Source organism: Rhinatrema bivittatum, chromosome 10, assembly GCF_901001135.1.
Source record: "Rhinatrema bivittatum chromosome 10, aRhiBiv1.1, whole genome shotgun sequence".
NCBI lineage: Eukaryota > Metazoa > Chordata > Amphibia > Gymnophiona > Rhinatrematidae > Rhinatrema > Rhinatrema bivittatum.
In genome coordinates, this window is record NC_042624.1 from 110,575,497 (window position 1) to 110,595,951 (window position 20,455).

The 20,455-nt window shown below is 45.1% G+C and overlaps 1 protein-coding gene across 2 annotated transcripts in view; it reads left to right on the plus strand.

Annotated features, from left to right (window-relative positions):
- Positions 1-20,147, plus strand: part of CC2D1B (coiled-coil and C2 domain containing 1B) — a 117,240-nt gene extending 97,093 nt beyond the window's left edge. For both annotated transcript variants that reach the window (XM_029617541.1, XM_029617543.1), the window contains 3 exons: positions 5,456-5,552; positions 5,763-5,891; positions 15,468-20,147. In XM_029617541.1, the coding sequence (XP_029473401.1) occupies positions 5,456-5,552; positions 5,763-5,891; positions 15,468-15,473 (232 nt within the window). In that variant the 3' untranslated portion in view covers positions 15,474-20,147. The remainder of the gene's footprint in view (positions 1-5,455; positions 5,553-5,762; positions 5,892-15,467) is intronic.
- Positions 20,148-20,455: the final 308 nt, after the last annotated feature.

Consider the following 20,455-nt stretch of genomic DNA (forward strand, 5'->3'; position numbering starts at 1 on the left):
GGCTTGCTGATGTCTCCCCATATAGGCTCCTGTGCTGCCAGTTTTCTCTCTCTGCAGCAGAAAGTAGGAGTAAATCCCATGCTGAGAACTGAGGTCTGATTTTGGCTGGGTGAAGAAAATCCTGAAAGGTTTGGAAGGCAGTTAGTTCCTGAGGTGAAAGTTTTGTACTTCCCTCGTTTCAGCATAACCCTAGAGCAAGGGGCTTCCAGTTTACTGGATTTGGGCTTCAGACTTGGACTGTGGTTAGCCCCCCCACCATCACCACCTGTCTTCAGCTAGAATCGTCCTTATTAAAAAAAAAAAAAAAAAAAAAGTACAATAGACTTTTTCAGTTAATTTAATTCTCTTTTTGTTGATCCTTCTGCCTGAGCCTGTGTTTGTCCATTTTTGGGCCACACAAAATAAAAACAAAAGCGTATAAAGTCTTTTGCTCAGTCAGCAAATGGTGTGAGGAGGCTCAGAGTTTTTTCATTTTGGCAGAAGAGCTATGGCAGCTTCCCTGGAGCTTGGGAAGAAGCCTAGCCCATGCTTTGCTCGACTTGTAGCAGACACTGGCAGTTGAGGGGAAGGAGGTTCTCTGTGCCGTGCGGGCAGAGAAAAAAAAAAGAAAGGCAGTTCAATGTGCTGGCTGCCCCGGGGAGGCTGTGGTTTGGAGGAAAACTAGAAAAATTGGAAAGGCTTAGGTTCCCAGACTTCCTGAAGACAAGCCCAAAGGATCTGCTCGCCAGTTCCAATCCAGGAATTGCTTTAAAGACTTGAAGAGAGGTAGATCAGGGGGATTTTTGGTGAGTCAAAAGATTCTACCTTTTCATAGATTCCAGACCTTTAAGAACTCCAAGAAAGATGCTAAGCAAGGGGGTTCAGGGAATGCAAGACTTTTCTGAAGCTCCTAATGAAGGTTTTGGGACCCAGTCTAGTGGTTAGAGCAGTGGGCTACAAACCCAGGGTTCGAGACCCGCTGTCGCTCCTTGTGACCTTGGGCAAGTCACTTTACCCTCCATTTTTGCCTCAGGTACAAAACTTAGATTGTAAGCTCTCTGGGGATAGGGAAATACCTACAGTACCTGAATGTAAACCGATCTGATATCTCAGATCGAATGTCGGTATATAAAAATAATAAATAAATATTCCAGATAGGCTGCTTGCAAATTTTTACCGGCAGGAGCATTGTTAGTCCTGGGCACATGGGGCCTGTGCCCCGAGTCTCCTTCAGCAGCCTTCAGACTGCAAAGCACAGCCCAGCGGGGCCACCATGGATCCCTTCCTGTGGCGACTGAAGAAGTAGCTCAACAGGCCATTGTGAGCCCCATCCCACGGTGGCCAGAGGCCCATCAGGCTGCAGCGGATTTTCTCCCATGGCATCCAAAGATGAGGTCCAGAAGAGAGGGAGGCAAAGAGTGAGAGTGTGTGAGAGAGAATTTGGGAGTGAGCATGTCTGTGAAGAAGCCTTTGAGAGTGAGTGAGTGACAGAGTATGAGAGAGCGCCTGTGGGAGTGTGTCAGCATGGTATGTGGGGTTGAGAGCATATGTGTTTGTGAAAGCGTGCTTGTGGGGTTGAGAGCATGAGATACAGACTGTGGCAATGAGAGCATGTGTTTGTCAGAGAGGGAGCCTGTGGTATTGAGAGGATATATGTGAGTGTGTGTGTGTGTGAGAGAGAGATATCCTTGGGGAGTGTGAGTCTGTGGGTATGTGTATATATTGGCATGCCCATATGGGGATTGCTGCGTCAGACCTGTGTGTAAAATGTAAATTGTTACCAGGATCCTTAGACCATCCATTTTGAGCTTGCGCCAGGATACAAACGTTTTGGTCACTTCTACACTATATATTTATCAGATTACTGATGTTATGTTACCCATGCAGGCAAAAGTGCTGCTCTTTGATAATTTGAGTGGGGTGGCTGTGGGTCGCAAGTATGTGAGAATTTGCATTCACAAGATGGTGGTGTTGGTGAAAAAAAGTTATTTTACAATGTTGGTTTGAAGAAGACCCTCCGAATATGACTCAGTTGTGGAACCATCTCCCATTTTATGTGTACTAATGAGAAATATTTGGAAAAGCTGGATTTGATGAAGCATCGGAAGACTTTTCTACAGGTGTGAGACCTTTATTTGCAATCATTACCACATCGGGCTAGGTGCCTTATTCTTAATGATTACAACATTACTTCTAAGGGTTAATGATTATTTTAGGTAATCTCGCAGTGGTTGCATGGGGGGGGGGGGGGGAGTCTTATGCAGTGGGTACTATACTCTTATTTGTATTAAGCGGGCATTGAGTACAAATGGCATCTGTTTGTTTTCTTTTGTATTGCCTGTCTGGTGTTGTGTATGAAAAGTTCAATAAAAAGGTTTGAAACAAACATATGAGAGGGAGCCTGTGCAGTTAGGACCATGTGTGTATGGGAGAGTTAAGAGCCAGCATGTGTGTATATGTGAGAGCACAGGTGTGTCTGTGTTTGTGTGTGAGAGAGAGATCCTAGGGGTGTATTTGAGAGAGAACCTGTTGGGGGGGGGGGGGGGGGAGTGTATATGAGAGGGAGCCTGTGGGATTGAGAGCATTTCGGTGCGAAAGTGGAAGCCCATGGGAGTGAGAGCGGGTGTGTTTGTGAGGGAGTCTGTGGGGTTGAGAGCATAAGTATGTGTGCATATGAGTGTGTGTATGTGAGAGAGGAAGTATGTTTGAGAGCAATTGTGTTTGAGAGAGGAATTGGGTATGAGAGCATGTGTGTGTGAGAGGTAATATTCATGAGAGCATGTGTGTGAGAGAGGAAGTGTGCATGAGAGTATGCATGTGAGAGAGAGTGGGTATGAGAGTGTGTATGTGAGAAAAGAAAGTATGAGAGTTTGTGTGTGTGTGAGCAAGAGGAAGTGAATGAGAGGATGTTTATTTTTTAAATTTTTTTATATTCTGCTTTTTTGACACTTCAGAGTGGATTTCATTCAGGTACTGTAGGTATTTCCCTGTCCCCAGCGGGCTTACAAGCTAAGTCTGTACTTGAGACAGTGAAAGAGGAAGTGAGTATATGAGCATGTATGAGAGAAGTAGTGTGTAAGAGGAAGTGGGTATGAGATTGTTTGTTAGAGAAAAGTATGTATGAGAGCATGTGTGAGGGAGATGGTGTGCATGAGTGTGAGAGAGAGAGAGGGCAAGTGTGTGTGTGTGTGTGTGTGTGTGAGAGAGAGAGAGAAGTGTATATGAGAGCAAGAGAAATTGTGTATGCAGAGGCACCACTAAATGAGAAGAGATATGTGCCATGCATTACCAACATCCTTTGTATTCCAAGTGCTACTGTTCTGGGGCTGATGCAGGCCATAACGTTTCCTCTTTCCCTTCCCGGAAGAAGCAGGATGAAGACCCTTGGGTTCTGGCCATAGCCTCAGTAAAAGGAAGATCCGCGGGGCCCAGCTGCAGCGTCAGAAGCAGCAAAAGAAAGAACCATGTGGCCTCAGAATCAGCAAGAGTAAGAACTGCAGAATCTGCCCACACCTCAGGAGAAGTAGAAAGAAGAGCGTGCGGCCCGCTCATGGCCTAGGAAGCAGTAGAAGGAAGGGCTGAAGAGTCTACCTGTGGCCTCAGAAGCAGCAGGAGGAAAAACTGTGGGGCCTGCACATGGCCAGGCACAGGAGGAAGAGTAGCATTGCAGCCCCCATGACCAGAAGAAATAGGAAGCCCATAAACTGTGGGAGCTAAAAGAGGAGACTGCTGCTTAGTATGCCTCTGGAGGAGGAGGGGGATAAGTAAGTGCGAAAGAGAGCGTGTAGGTGTGTGCACGAGCGAAAGAGCAAAAGCATGTGTGGGTGAGAGAGAGTGCATCAACCCTCATTCCCTGTACTTACCTGGATCCGTCCAGACTCCTGGGTTTTGCCCCCCCCCCAGCAGATGGAAACAGAGACTTTTTCAAACAAAACTCCGCCTTATATAGTATGGTGCCACCTATAGTCCAGCAGTATTTCTCTGTCTCCAGCAGATGGTGGAGATGCAAGGCCTACAGTCTGTGCTGATTGCTCATTGGAGTTAGAGTAGTGAGTTTTAGAGAGTTTTCGGTCTGTAAAACGTTTTTACTTTGAACAACCTTCACTTTCCTCTTGCTAATCCAAGATATTCTCAGGGCATCTGGAAAACAAAAGTTCCCAGATATGGAAAGTGGGGGATTTTTTATCATTTTGTGGTGATGGGAGGTAATTTTCAATTTCATGCCCTTCCCTTTAGTTTGGCCAATGCTCCAAGAACATTTTCTAAGGTTGTGGTGGTGGCGGCATTACATTGAGAAGGAATGTTGGTGCCTCCTTATCTAGACTGGTTAATCAGAGCAAAATTGCCTCAGGAGAATGAAGCAGCTACCTCCAGTCGATTAGATGGTGAACTTCGCAAAGAGCAAGTTACAGCCTTTTCAGACCCTGGAATATCTGGGGCTGTGTTTCAGTATGAAGCAAGGTTGTGTCTAGTTAACAATGCAGAGAATTCAGAAGTTGCAAGATCGGGTGTGGTCATTGTTGGTTGCAGTGACACAGCTAAGAGTCAAACTAATTCAATGCAGCTCTCAGCTTGAGAATTCCCACTTGTGTGGCTGTCTTTATTCTGCTGGTCCACAGAGAAGCAAAGTTGTTCACCTGTAACAGGTATTCTCCATAGACAGCAAGATAAATCAGCCATACAAATCCCTCTTGCCTCCCCTTTGTGTTTAAGAATAGTGTGCTTTAAGGACTGAGGAAACCCCCATGCATGCTCAGAAAAACCACTCAAACCATCCGGCAGGATATCTTCGCCCATATGTGGCTAATTTATCCTGCTGTCTGCGGAGAACAACTGTTACAGGTGAGCAACTTTACTGTCTGGTAACCAAATAATTCTTGTAGAGAAACTTCTAAGACCATCCAGCGCAGCCAGATTTTTGCTGTCAGCAGTGAACCATTTTAATTATAAGCAGCTTGGAGCTTATTGTACTCATCTTTCGAGCTCTTTCTGACCACTGCACAAACTCAAATACAGATTTGTGCGTGTTTCTGGACAGGACACACACAGACACCTCTTGACTTTACATATGCTTGCCTCCTAAATCTTAGTCACTTCTCTGGTCCTCTCATCTTGCTTGGTTTTCCAGCACTTCTCTGCTTTTCTGTTCCTCCCAAGAGGTTTTATGTTTTCGTCTCCTGACACTGGCCCTTCCTTCTGAGGTAGTCCGAGGCCATTGCTGGAGCAGCTTTCCTGCTCTTGTTGGATTAGGCATCTGGATTGTCCCTGTACGTACCCGGATCAGTCCAGACTCCTGGGTTTTGCCTCCCTGGATTAGGCATCTGGAATGTGCCTCTCCTGTGTCTCCTTAAAGCTCTGATAATTCCATACCTGGCTTTCTCCCAGCATTGATAGAACTATATTTGTACGCATGTCTCTCTTTAGTTTTGGATTTAAAAACCCTTCTTTATAACATCATCTGCTTTCTTCCAAACAGGTCTTTTTTCTTGTTTAAAAGTGACAAACAAGTGGGAACAGCACACTTAAAACTCGACAAGCTGGAATCGGAGAGTGAAATCCGAGAAATCATTGAGGTACAGCTTTAAGATGTGCTCACTTTGTTGGACACATAGAGAAATATTGGTCAGAGGAGATAAGTTCGTACAGTTTACTAAACGATACCCAATATACGGTAGATCCTTTCAGAGACAGATTTAGATATTAAAGAATACCTGCGCAGGTGCATTGAAAGTGACATCCAGCTGTGCTCTTGCTGACATACTTTATCCTTACAATCCTGTCAGGTTTATGATGGTAGAAAACCCACTGGTGGCAAATTAGAGGTGAAAGTGAGACTTCGGGAGCCATTGAGTGGACAAGACCTTCAGTCTGTGACAGAAAGGTGGCTTGTCTTTGAGCAAAGCATATCTAAGGTAGGACAGTTCTTTGTTCTGAATACGTGGACCAGTCTTTTTTTACTGTCTTAGTCCCAGGGAGCTAGCAACATCTGGAGGGACCTGAGACCCAGGAAACTAACATAACCCACTTCAGTATATAAAATCTGTGTTACTCTTCATTAGACTTTCACATCAGCTTTCTTCCAACTACATTGTCATTAGGGCTGTGCATTTGTTTGAAATGCAATAGGAAATATATCAAGAGACTTTAGTCAGCTGGTGGTATAAACAGTGCGGGCAGCCAATTGTTAGTACAGTACTTTTCAAATGGGTCACTTGGCTTTTGTTTTTCTTTGTAGATGAAATAGGGAATGGCAATGGCAATCCCTATTTTTTCATGACTTTTGCAAAACCTAACAAAAGACAAACCAAAGAAATTTAATTGTCTTACTTTTTATTTCTTTTTTGGGGGGCGGGGGTGGGGTCAGGGTTTTGAAACCTCCCTGGGGCCTCCCTGAAAATTTCGCCAGCCAGGATCCACTCCTAATTGCGCTATGCGGTCACTGCCATTCTTGCTATAAAGAGAGAAAGCAGCAGAATAACTTATTTCATGTGAACAAACTGTATGACTTCAGCAATAAAAATGCCTTTTCCCTACAGTTTCCACTCAGTTTATATTCCTTACCCTCTTGCGCATTTGCACAACTCTTTTAGCCAAAATGCAGTTTAATGAGACAACCATGTATACATCAGAAAATGGTGTAAATGTTTTTTCCCAAGCCTAATTAGTCTTCTTGGGGAAAGAATTTTGGCAGGCCAGATTAGATGACCTGTATTGAAATATATCCATCTGCAGTCTTGTATTAAAGGCCACTGCATCTTTAATGTACCCTCAAGAGAGAGGTTTTCACTGTATTTCTATTCTGACGAATGGCACTCTTAGGATCACCGTGCTATCAACAGACTGCTGGGACATTGGTTAAGTCATGACTCAGAAAGACGAGTGCTCCCCATAGAGCTATTCTCACTTCCTGCAACACTCATTGGTTCCTGCAAGTCTCTATGCAGTGATTATGCCTCACCCCCCTTAGCTTTAGAGATCTACAAGGTAGTACTGGACCTGTTTTTTGCATCCTGTTCACTCAAGTTTGAAGCATGTAGCCTGTGTATTACTTCCACTTTTTCCTTTCCCAAAGTAAATGTTAAAAGTTACGTACAATAAGAGTATGGAAAGGCAAGAGAACTTGCAAGGGAGAATATAAGCACAAAACACCCGATCATTGTATCCTCTATTGATGACCCTGCAGAAATATGAGCCTGCTTTTTACATTCCCGCTTTACTGTCCTCTCCTTTGGCCATCAGACACGTGATCTTTAGTGTCACGTAATGCCTGGGGCATAGTGACACAAGCAAAGAAAATCAGGCCAGCATACATCTTCCAGCTGTTCAGAAGCTATTTTCCATAAAAATAGAGAGGAGAAATTCAATCACAAATCACTACACCCAACAATGTCCTTCGCAAGACTCGAAACAAACTTACTTATTTTTTTATTTATTTAAAGTTTTTTTATATACCGGTGTTAGTGTGTATTTCACATTGGTTTACATTATAACAAAAGCTTGGAAATACATTAAACAGGGAATAATAAGGTATGGGCCGTAAGAACGCATAGAAAGGCATAGAAATATAGAGCAACTGGCAAAAAGGTTCTGAACGTAGGGGGTTAGGTTCAAAGCGTTGGTTCTTAATATATTGCAATTATTAATACATATCGAGGTAGATAACAGTAACATAACATGTTAATTATATACATTATGTAGAAGGATGCATAGGTGTACAGATTCGCATGGTATTAATGGAGGCGGGGTATGCTCAGGGGGAGGCAGAAGTATGATCTGGGGAAGAGCGAAAGTAGCTAGTCGGGGAATGCTTGTGTGAATAGCCATGTTCTTAGTTTCTTTCGAAATTTGAAATGACAGGATTCGAGACGGAGTGTTGATGGCAGGGTGTTCCAATGTGAGGGGCCTGCGATTGAGTAAAAAAAAAGAGGAATTTTTAACGGGTGTCAGCAAGTCAGACGTGGGGTCGTAATTTTGACCACCACTGGACCTTTTGATCATCTACCCAAACCGTGGGAGTTCATCTATGTTCTATTTTGTTTTTTAATTGTATGTTAAAACTTAATAGCAAGCTAACAAAAACTTTCAAGCATTATATGAACAAAGTCCCAAGTACAATGGTCACAGTTCCAATAGGAAACCAGACATTAGCTAATGTTTCATCCATAGACTGCTTCAGGGGACCAAATATAATGGAAAGAAGTTAACCAGACTTATCTGATGGTGTTCAGACTTCAGCACGGTCTCACAAATTTAAACTGCACCCATCTTGGGCTCAAGATGTTGAGACAATGCTGGAATATATAAGAGCACACTGAACATGCACATATGTAGCATAGTCACATGATAAATACTAGATTATGATAAGTCAAAACCATCCAAAGAGACCAATCAAAAAAACAAATCCACAATGCCTCTGAAATATAAAGCAAAAGAAGCGAAAATGGCCCCATCTTAATAAGATCCATATTTATTGCAGCCACATATGGATCAAAATCACAGGAAACATGATAAATCCTTTTCTAAATTAAGTTCACCCAGTATCAAAGTGTTCAAATGATATGTCTATCGCTCTTTGCATTAAAAGCCATGAGAAGTCTCCTCCCCATTGACTAAGAACAACTTGTTGATCACGCAGAACCTCAGTGTTAAAAGCATGTGTATGTTCCCTCTACGTACCAGGATCAGTCCAGACCGTGGGTTATGTCCCCCTTCCAGCAGATGGAGTCAGAGCAAAAACTGAGAGGGCGGTCCCTCATGACTGGTGTGCCCTCTGTAAACCTTCAGTATTTCTCTGACTCCAGCAGATGGTAGTTGCACCTTCGGTTCCCCAGTTCATTTAGAGGATAGTTTACAGAATTTCTTTATTCTTTGTTTTCCTCTAATTCTTTCCTTGGATGGATCATAGTTATAAAGTTTAGGGGAAAAAAAAAGCCTCAGTGTTCAGCTTCTCTGGAGACTTGCAGGCAGCACTTTGTTTTCAGTGACAGATCTGTCTTGTACATTCCGTCTTATGATGTTCTGTTGTTTTTGGGGTAAGTGTTACTTGTTTCTTACAGCCAGTATTTCAGCTGCCTTAGGAGTGAATGTTGGTGGTCCAACCTCTCCCCCACAAGCCCCTGCTGCCCTGAGATGCCGTTTCTTCCTCGGGGCAGCCTAACAGTTGCGGAGATGCGCCATTCCCCTGACTGAATTGGAGAGCGGGTCGTTTCTGTCAGGTAGCAGCACTGAATTTCTTGTTCCTGTGAGGAGCTGGGTGCAGGGGAAGGGGTGGTCTAGTCCCTTCCCCATGGAGACCCCTGAGAAGTCTCATACCTCAGGTCTCTTGTCAGAGAAGTAAAATTCCTGTCACTTTAGGCTGTCTGGAGGGAAAAAGGAAAAAGAGGAAAGGTTTTTACTTTTTATTAATCAGTACCCTGTACAAGACCGGCAGCATATGGGGGGAAATAGCAGAAAGCAGTTTTCTCTCTCTCCCGCTCGCAGCAGCCAGGCACAGAAGGACTTTGCCGTTCCCATGGCAACTCCTCACCCCCCTCCCTCCCGATGCCTCGATTGCCATTTTGTATCCACATGTGGAGAGCCAGCCTGCTGCACCTGCTTCTTTGCCAGAAGGGAGAAGGGAATTCTCATTTTACTACTGATGTTGTACTTTTATTACACCTAATTTAAGCCCTGTGCAACCGGCTGACCTAGAGCCTGCCCCTCCTCCTGATGTGGCCCCTCCCCCGGGGGGGGGGACCTTAAAGAGACAGCAGGCCTTTTCTTCTAAATTTGTGAGTTTAATGCACAAAGCTTTTTTTTTTTTTTAGAAGCAGAGGCTGAATGGCAGGAGGAGGGACTTATACCAGCAAAGGTCCCCAGGCCATCAGGGGTGTTGGATCCCTCTAGGGGACAGTCAGGATGGACAGCTGTTAATTCCTCGGGGTCTTTAGCTCCTAATCTGACGGACCCTGGATCGCAGGACCTTCTCCTTGGGGATGCAGATGGGGACATTGATGGGTCCGCCCCAAATGAGTTGGACCAGATCATTAAATCGCTTGGAGAGAATAAGGTGCATAAATTGCCGGAAGATTGTCCACTACGCGGACCCAGTTCAGAGGCTAACGGCGTTGTCGTCAGACTAGACCGGTGCCTCACAGGACTCCCTCTTCGAGGTTGCAGTCCAGGTCTCATTCCTTTCGGGGCCAGAGACCGGCCCGGAACTCCTCTACGCACGGAGCTTCTGCTACATCTACCCAATGAAACGTTGCCGGTCCACTCTTTAGTTTCCAGGATAGGAGGACATCTTTCCCTCTTCTACGAGGAGTGGATCAAAATCACCTCAGACTGGTGGGTCTAGGATATTCTATGGCATGGTTATGCTTTAGAATTTGCTCGACCTCTCAGAGACAGGTTTGTCTTCTCTCCGTGCGGTCTCATCAAGTAGCGCGCAGTGCGACAAACACTGGATCGGCTCCTGGATTTGGGTGCCATTCTCCCGATGCCAGTACCAGAACAAGGATTCGGCCATTATTCCGTCTACGTCGTAGTCCCCAAGATGGTCAACAGGACTCTCAAGATACCACACTTCAGGATGGAAACCCTGCGCTCAGTGATTGCCGCGGTACACCGGGGAGAGTTCCTTACGTCCTTAGACTTGACGGAGGCTTATCTTCATATCCCCATCCTGTAGGAGCATCAGCGCTTCCTCCGCTTCAAGATTTTAGGGCAGCAGGTCCAGGCCCTGCCATTTGGCTTGGCGACCGCTCCTTGCACCTTCCCCAAAGTTGTGGAGGTGGCCCTATGGAGGGAAGGGATTCTGGTCCATCCCTGTTTGGACGATTGGCTCATCCAGGCGAAGTCCATGGATTTGTGCCAGCACTCAGGGGAAAGAGTATTACTTCTCCTCCAGTCGCTAGGCTGCATAGTCAATTTTGCCAAGAGCAGCCTCACTCCGCCGCAGTCACTCGACTTTTTGGGAGCTTATTTTGGCACCAAAGTGGGCACAGTCTCTCTTTGTTTGGATCGGGCCCAATCTCTCCTCTCTCAGGTTCAGTGCTTTCGGAACCTCTGACTTCCCACTGCTTAGGACTATCTCCAGGTGCTGGGCTTCATGGCCTTCACTATAGATGTAGTGCCTTGGGCATTTCCCACATGCGTCCCTTGCAAAGAGCATTACACTCCTGTTGGAAGTCGGTGTTTCGGGAATTTCAGAGACTTCTGCCGCTATCATCTCTAGCCAAGGACAGCCTGACCTGGTGGCTCAACCTGGATCACTTGCTAAGAGTGGTGGACTTAGAGGTTCTGCAGCGGGTGATCATTACGACAGACGCCAGCCTTGCCGGCTGGGGGACCATATGCGAACGCCAATCGACGCAGGGGCAGTGGACGCTAATTCAGTTAGCGTGGCCCATAAACTGTCTGGAGACAAGAGCAGTTCTTTGGTGCTGAAACGCTTTCTGTCCGAGGCCGAGCAGTCAGAATCCTCTCTGACAACGCAATGACAGTGGCGTACATCAACCGTCAGGGAGGGACAAGAAGTCTCCATGTCGCTCAGGAGACAAACAAGCTAATGCCGTGGGCGGAACTTCATTTGTCCCATCTGGTGGCATCTCACATTGCAGGCGTAGACAATGTTCAAGCGGAATTCTTATGTCGCCAACGCTTAGATCCCGGGGAGAGAGAGTGTCCCAGGAGAAGCAGTGTCACTCCTGTTCACACGATAGGGGACTCCCCATCTCGATCTGATGGCCACTCAAAGGAATGCGAAGGCTCCACGCTTCTTCAGTCGCAGAAGAAGAAGGCGCAGAGGGCGTCAATGCCTTAGTCCTCCCGTGGCCGCGGGACCTTCTGCTCTACGTCTTTCCGCCTTGGCCCTTAGTGGGAAAGGCGCTCCGAAAAAGAGTCACCAGGGGCCATGATCCTGGTAGCTCCGGAATGGCCTTATCTTCTCTAAGTGCCCCTTTAACCCCTCGATCATCTAACGGTCCAACTGACTCCCTCACAGGCTTTCTGCTTCGGATATATTTAAAAAAGTTTTTGCCTCTACAGCCAACTTCTTTTCAAATTCTCTCTTAGCCTGTCTTATCAATGTCTTACATTTAACTTGCCAACATTTATGCTTTAGCCTATTTTCTTCTGTTGGATCCGTCTTCCAATTTTTGAATGAAGATCTTTTGGCTAAAATAGCTTCTTTCACCTCCCCTTTTAACCATGCCGGTAATCGTTTTGCCTTCTTTCGACCTTTCTTAATGTGTGGAATACATCATGAGATTACGCTGAAGTCCAGACTTGAACACCATCAGATAAGTGTGGTTAATTTCTTTCCATTATATTTGGTCCCCTGAAGCAGTCTACGAACAAAACATTAGCTAATGTGGGGTTTCCTATTGGGACTGTGACCATTGTTCTTGGGGCTTTGTTCATATAATGCTTGAAGTTTTTCTTGGCTTGGCTATTAAGCTTTAAGTTTTAACATACAATTAAAAAACAGCAAAAAAAAAAAAAATAGAACACAGTTGAACTCCTAGGGTTCGAGTGGATGAGTGAGAGGTCTAGTGGTGGTCAAGATTATGATCCCATGTCTGGCTTGCTGACCCCCCTTTGACTCCCTTTTTTTTTTTTTTTTGGAGGAAGTTTGTTTTGAGTCCCATGAAGGACATTGGAGAAATTCAATCACAAATCATTAAACACACCAATCTTTTTTTTGATACTTTTTGGTGAGAGTTTTTGATCTTTGTTTTTTTTGTTACAGAAGCTATTTAGATGAGGGAATTTCAGCATTTTTATAGCAAAGCAAGAACTGATGTAAAAACCTTACCTATCCATGGATTTTTTTTTTTTTTAAGCACTTTTCAATGTAACCTTATTGAAAATCTCAGCTTCATCAGGTCTGGTCATTTTCAATAATGTACCATGTAAGACTATGGTTGATCTTCCCTCAAGCTTCTTCTACCTGATCAGTGGAAGTTATGATGCCACCACATAGACAGGCACATTGAAAATTGGTTCTTACCTGCTAATTTTCATTCCTGAAGTACCATGGATCAGTCCAGATGAGTGAGTTTATGCATCCCTACCAGCAGATGAAGTCAGAGTACAAAACGTTGAGGCACTGCTACATAACCGAGAGTGCCACCTGCAGACCCCTCAATATTGACCTGTACCCAAGCCAAGATGTCTACCTTAACAAATCCCAATAAACCTTGGGCAAACAGAGAATTAAAGTTGGAGCCCCCTACAAACTAGGCCCCCTCAATTTAACACAAACATATACCAAGCTATGTACAGTTTTCATTACTCTGATTATATCAAATGCCATCTCAATCACTTAGAAGTGAGGAAGTCTTTCGTTCAATGGGAACAGGTCTCTGGACTGAGACTAATCCGTGGTACTTCAGGAAGAAAATTAGCAGGTAAGAACCAATTTTCCTTTCCTGTTCATACCCTGGATCAGTTCAGATGAATAGGATGTACCCAAGCCCCTCTATTCTGGGCAAGAACCCACAAGACCCACTCGCAATACTCTCCCCAAACGTCATTTCCTATGGAGCCCACACATCTAAGTAATAATGTTTGGTAAAAGGGTGAAGAGAAGACCTCAATGCCGCATGACAGATCTCCTGCGGAGAAAGCAGTTGACACTGTCCATGAGGTCGCCTGTGCCCTAGTGAAATGCGCTTGCAACCCCTCTGGTACCGGCCGGCCCTTGCAGATGCAAGCCGAAGCTATTCTCTCTTTTAACCAGCAAGCAATAGTGTCCTTGGAAGCCTTATTTCACTTCCTTGCTCCACTGAACAGGACAAACACGATCTGATCTCAGAGAGGGATTTGTCACCTTGAGATATCGCAAAAGGATACGACGCATATCCAATAAGTGAAGTTCCCTAGCCATCGAAGAATCGGCTGTCAAGTTCGGAAAGGCCAGAAACTCGATCACCTGATTAAGGTGAAAAGAGGACACTACCTTCATTAAAAAAAAAAAAAAAAAAAAAGGAACTGCACCAATAGAAACACCATTGTCTGAAAAATGCAGGAAAGGTTCCCTACACGACAACGCTTACAGCTCAGAAATTTGCCTAGCTGAACAGATGTCCACCAGGAAAACAGTCTTAACGGTTAAATCCTTCACAGACACCCACTGCATTGGAACAAGAGGGCCACACAGCACCCGAAGAACCAAATTCAGATTCCACGCCGGACAGATCTTCTGCATCAGAGGATGCAGATGCTTTGCCCCTTTTAGGAAACGAGCCACATCTGGATGAGACTCCAGTGGTCTTCTCCGAATCCTACCACGCAGGGAACCCATAGCTGCTACCTGGATTCGAAGGGAATTATAGACTAACCCCTTAGACAACCCACTTTGCAAGAAGGCCAAGATCTGGGGAATGTCCCCGGAACCTTCGTGCCATTCTCGGAGGGGGGGGGGGGTGTCAAACCAAGGTCCCATCCCTCTCCTCCCCCCCCCCCCCCCCCCCAATTCACATTCATGGCAAAGCAAGGCACATCGAGGTGAGCTTGCCTCAAACCTCAGCTGCAGCAAAGTTTGCCGCACTGTGCAGGAGCCAGCATGTCTGGGCGGTCAGGCTAGCACATGCGGTCAGGCCAAAAAATAAACAGAGCCTCCACGATTGCACTCACTGCTGTCCCAGTGCTGAAATTCAGCACTCAACCGACCCCAAGAAGGCAGGCAATTCAGCCCGCTCCTTCTGGCCTGTCTCTTGGCAGAAAAACAAATACCCTCTCCTCAGCCCTGCATAGAGCCTCCACTGCTGCTGATCTCTCTGCTTAGGCTCTCTTTTTTTTTTTTTTTTTTTTTAATTAAAGAGGCAGGCCACAACTAAAAAGGGGAAAACTACTCCCCTGCTTCTGGAGATAGGAGGGAGAGAAGGCCCAGAGGGGGAGAGGGAACCAGGACCCCTAGCTATCTACCCCCCCCCCCCCCCCCCCCCCGTGAAGAAGGGCCGAGTCTGGACCGGAATTACCAACCCCCACTCGCTCTGCTCCACCTGAGGGATGGTCCATGAAGGAACCTAACACCTTGGGGAGCCAAATCTTCCTATCTTTTTTTCTTCAAACAACTCCAGACTGCAGGTTTGCACCGCTGGCGACAGAGAAATACTGAGGGACTGCAGTTGGCACTCTCAGTTATGTAGCAGTGCCTCAGTTTTCTTCTCTGTAGCCATCTGCTGGTAGGGATGCATAAACCCACTCGTCTGGACTGATCCGGGGTACCAATAGAGAAGGTGTTTTCGATGCATCTTGAGAATGCCAACATTCATGCAGGTCTCCAATGGTATGCTGATACTCTTATGAGTTAGGTTACTTTTAATATCAACCTATGTAGAAAGGCCTGTCATAAAAGGTTTAATTTTCCTTAGGTTTTAAATTCATGTTAATTTGGGTAAGTTGTTTTTTGCTGATTTAATCTCTTCTATTAGCAGTGTTCCAGTAAAGCAGAGTTGGTCCTTTCAGAAATGAAAATCACACAGACTTGCTTTCTTTTACAGAATTAAGGTGTACCTAACCAGACTACCAAATAATGGTCTTCGTATTGAACATGCCACCCATGGGAGGAACTCTGCAGCCTAGCATGTACCTTGGCCTATTGTAACTGCAAAGCGAAGTTCATCTGACGATCAAGAAGGAAAGAAGACGGGCAGCATTCTCACCCCCAAAGAGGGGAGATGGGGCTGTCTTCAGGCCACTCCTGAATTCAAAGATTTTCAGCAGCTACTACACCCTAAAGACTGCCCACTACTAACCAAATCACCTTGAGACAAATCCTTTGACTGCAGGATGAATAGTGCTTCTCCACCATAGCTTAGGCAGCAAGCGTTCCAAGGTGAGCGCCTAGAGCTGTGAAGGTACCAGGCGCCTCCCTGAAGTAGTATGCCTTAGGGCCAGACTGTAGCTCACGGTGCGGATAGTGTGGCACCATGGAGTGGGGGGGGCGCGGGATGTTCGTTTGACCAAAGGTACTGTCCCACCATCCCGTTCCTGATAGAGCGGTGTGAACACTTCAAGTTTAGCTTTTCTAAGAAGTAGGCAAATGCGAATTCATTCACAAATATTGCTTGGGTACAAGTATGTGGGGATGGTGGTGCAAAATCTATGTATCGCTGTTAAGCTCAGGTTGAAAGGACTGCATCTGCTCTATTGTAAGGTAAGAGAACTGGCTGCACTTTACTTTTCTTCCCTTGTTTAAATTCCTCACGCTGCTGCTCTACAGTCGTACTCAAATGTGTAGTTACCATTTGGAATAACTTTAGCAAGAAAATATAAGACTTTTTTCATACTTATTTTCAGCTTCTGTATTTTCTTATCTTTAGTTTTGCTACCCAAAAGTTCTTGCGTAACAGACAGGTTTGTCTGTCACCCACCAAACCTCAATCACAGGACAGCTCAGCTTTAGCATGAGAGAAGCTGTTAACAAGAGTGTGAATGTCTTTGTGTAGAAACAGGAGCCAGCACCCAACCTTTTAGCTCTCAAACTTTGCCCCTTCTGAAAGAAAAAGTCTTCCTAGGGAGAGGAGTACAGTTACATGCATGTCTAAAAGAAAATTGGTTCTTACCTGCTAATTTTTGTTCCTGTACTACCAAGGGATCAGTCCAGACTCCTGGGTTTATTTATCCCTGCCAGCAGATGGAGACAGAGAAAAGCCCTGGTGCCACCTGCAGTAGCTCAATATTGATCTGTACCCAAGCTGAAAAAAACACAATGTGCCATTAACTGACCAAAAAACGTGTCAAACAACTTTAAAAAATTGACAACAAAGAACAGAAATGTGCTGGAAGACTCTCCCCTCCAAGCTGGGTGGGTTCTGGACTGATCCGTTGGTACTACAGGAACGAAAATTAGGTAAGAACCAATTTTCTTTTCCCTGTACGTACCCGGATCAGTCCAGACTCCTGGAATGTACCAAAGCTTCCTAGAGAGGGTGGGATCTGGAGAGTCCCACTCATAAGACACCTTCTCCAAAAGACCTGGAATCAGAAAATCCCAAATCCAATCGGTAATGCCTTGCAAAAGTATGCATCGACTTCCAAGTTGACGATCTGCAAATCTCCTGCGGAGACACCAACTGAGCCTCCACCCAAGAAGCAGCCTGAGCCCGGGTCGAGTGGGCCTGCAAACCCTCAGGAACTTGACGGCCCTTGAGAATGTACGCCAACCCAATATCCTCTTTAAGCCATCTAGCAATAGTTGCTTTGGAGGCACGGGTACCCTTCTTTGCACCACTCCATAACACAAAAAGATGATCAGACCTCCGGAACTCTTTAGTAACCTTGAGATAGCGAAGTAAGGTTCTGTGGACATCCAACAGCTTAAGCTCCCTAGCATGCTGCGTAGAATCATTCAAGTCTGTAAACGCCGGAAGCTCGATAGTCTGATTAACATGAAAGGCAAAGACCACCTTTGGAACAAAGGAGGGAACGGTGCGCAACGTAATCCCAGAATCAGATATTTGAAGAAATGGATCCCTACACAAGGCCTGCAATTCTGAAATTCTCCTGGTGGAACAAATGGCCAAAAGGAACACCACCTTGAGAGTCAAATCCTTAAGGGTCGCTCTCCCAATTGGTTCAAATGGAGCATCACACAATACCTGCAGAACCAGATTAAGGTTCCAAGGAGGACATACTTTCCACACCGGAGGATGCAAATTCTTAATGCCCCCAAGAAACCTCTGTACATCCGGATGCGACGACAAGGAATTGCCTTGTAAGCAGGCTAGAGCCACTACCTGCACTTTAAGGGAATTAAAAGCAAGACCTTTAGCTAAACCCTCTTGTAGAAAAGACAAGACTTGAGAAATCGAGGCCTGAACCGCCTGAATCCCTTGGTCGGTACACCAAGATTCAAACACCTTCCAGACTCGAACATATGAGAGGGAAATAAGATTGCTGCCTGGCCTGTAAAAGCGTAGTGATCACCGGTTCTGGATATCCTCTCTGCCTCAAGCGACGCCTCTCAAAAGCCAAGCCGCTAGACAAAAGCGATCTGCCTGGTCAGAAAATACGGTACCTTGAAGAAGTTCCAGGAGATGACTCAGATGCAACGGCCTGTCCACAGTTAGATTGACTAGATCTGTGAACCACGGTCAACGTGGCCATTCTGGAGCCATTAAGACCACCTTCCCGAGGTGCTTCTCTATTCTGCGCAATACTTTGCCCACCAGAGGCCACAGCAGAAACACATACAGCAAGACTTTCAGAGGCTAAGGCACTACTAGAGCGTCGACTCCCTCCTGTGACTGAAGAACCAAGGAGCTTTCGCATTGAGCCGTGTTGCCATCAAATAGACATGGGGACAGCCCCATCTCCTCTGGATGAGCTGCATCGCAGACTCCGCCAACTCCCACTCGCCTGGATCTAAGGTCTGATGACTGAGGAAATCGTCCTGAACGTTGTCGACATCTGCGATATGAGAAGCCACTAGCTAAACCAAGTACTGTTCCGCCCATTGAAACAACTCTCTGGACCACTAGATGTACACCCCACAGTACCAAATTAGACCTTAACTGGGCCACCTCAACCGAACAAGAAAAGGTTCCACAAGGAACCGGATCCCTGGGAGGAAGACTCCCCCAATAAGAGAAAAAATCTAAAAGCAAGGGTAAAGAAAAAAAAAGCCTACATGTTTATGCACCAGCCATCTGCTGAAGACAGAGCAATACTGAGCTGCAGGTGGCACCAGGACTTTTCAAGCAGTGTCAGCGAGGCTTTTCTCTGTCTCCATCTGCTGGCAGGGATGAATAAATCCAGGAGTCTGGACTGATCCGGGTATGTACAGGGAACTCCATCTTTACCTGTCTTGTGCCTTCACTTTCAATGGGGCTTGGCTTTCTGTTGTCATATCCCAATTGCACAAAAGCACCAGTCCCCTTTTAGTTTTGGAAGAACTACAAAGGCTGTCCTAATGCACTTCAGTCACCCTGGTAGCTTCTTGTGCATTTGTAAAGCTGGAGAGGAGGTGGGTAAGGGCAGTGCTCCTTGTTGTCTGTATATTTGTCTCATCTAGTTTCAGGTTAATTGTATATGTTACCTATTTATGGAACAGAAGCTATATTGAAATTGTTGATCGTTTAAAAGGGGATGTGTATCCTTATTAAAAAAAGATGATTTGGATCTCTGGAAAAATACAAGCTCTAAGCTGTTTCACGTTTTAAAGTGTCATAAAATCATCAGCTGTTGCAGATGTTAGTCTGGCTGTGTCAAAATGGATGAAGAAAATACAGTTTTTCATTCAATTGCAGATTTAATATACAAAACTACATGTTAAAAATAAATATTCCCATTTTTTGCAGTGTTAGCTAACTGAATTTAAAAAAGTACATTTTTATTTCTCAAACAAGTGTTCATTTCCTTAACAAAATGATATGCCTCAGCATGTTTAAAAGCTGCAAGTGAAGCCAACTTAATTGTCAATCCCATCCTGCTGTGCATAAATACAACCAATATTCTGATGATTTGTGAGTTTATTAATGTGCAAGGCATTAGCAGATAGTGCTACCTCCTGCATCAGGAAAAGTTTCCATTTGCAAAGTATTAGTTATAAGTCAGTCCTAAATAATAGTAGGATAAGCCCAAGGTGGAAAATAGATTCAATATCCCCCTTCAGATAGGATACCATAGCCATAGACTGTTGTATGCTTCTGTACCCCTACAGATGTTTCCCTGTTATTCTTTCATTTAGCTCACCGTCTATATCTGAGAAGCCACTGAGACACCATCCCTCCCCATAGGCTTTACCATAAATTGATCATGGCAGACCATGGCTCTCTATGAACTCCTGTAGCCAAGCATGAATCTTAGACATAGGGATAATTATGTAATAATTCAGACCACCCTCCTCAATTCCTGAGCTGTGATCACTGCAGCAGTAGAGCTCTTTGCCCAGAATGTGAGAATTCAGAAAGCAGCTCCTACTGTTCCAAATGTTACATGAACTACAACCATTTCTCCCTGCTTTCCAACTCCTCCCTGGGGTTAAATTGAGTCTCTACTAAAAATAATAAAGTATTTTGAATCCAGATTACATAATCCAAGTCAGCATAGGTTTAGCAGAGGGAGATTATTTCAAAATATGCAACCATCTGAACTTCCAGGAAGCTTTAAGACATTGTTCCAGGCAGAAGGCATAAATAAGCAGAGGCTAGGGGTCAGTTCTAAGAAAAAAAACTGTTTATGCTAAAGAAACTTAGAAGGGGGGGGGGGAGATTTAATATTTTCATAGGCAATAGTGCAGAGAGCTTAAATGAAAAGGTTTATTTTTTGCAGCTGTTAAGATCTGCAACTGGATGGCCACCCCAATTCACATGGGCAAAATATGAGTTGATCTAAGAAAGCTTGAACAGTGGTCAATGGTACAAGAAAGTAAGATTTAATACAAATAAAAGTGGAGACCTACATTTAAGACACAAAACTCTAAAACAGAAATACACAGAACAGGGGTTGAGAGTCTGATGTGCACCCATTAAGAGAGCCAGGGGTG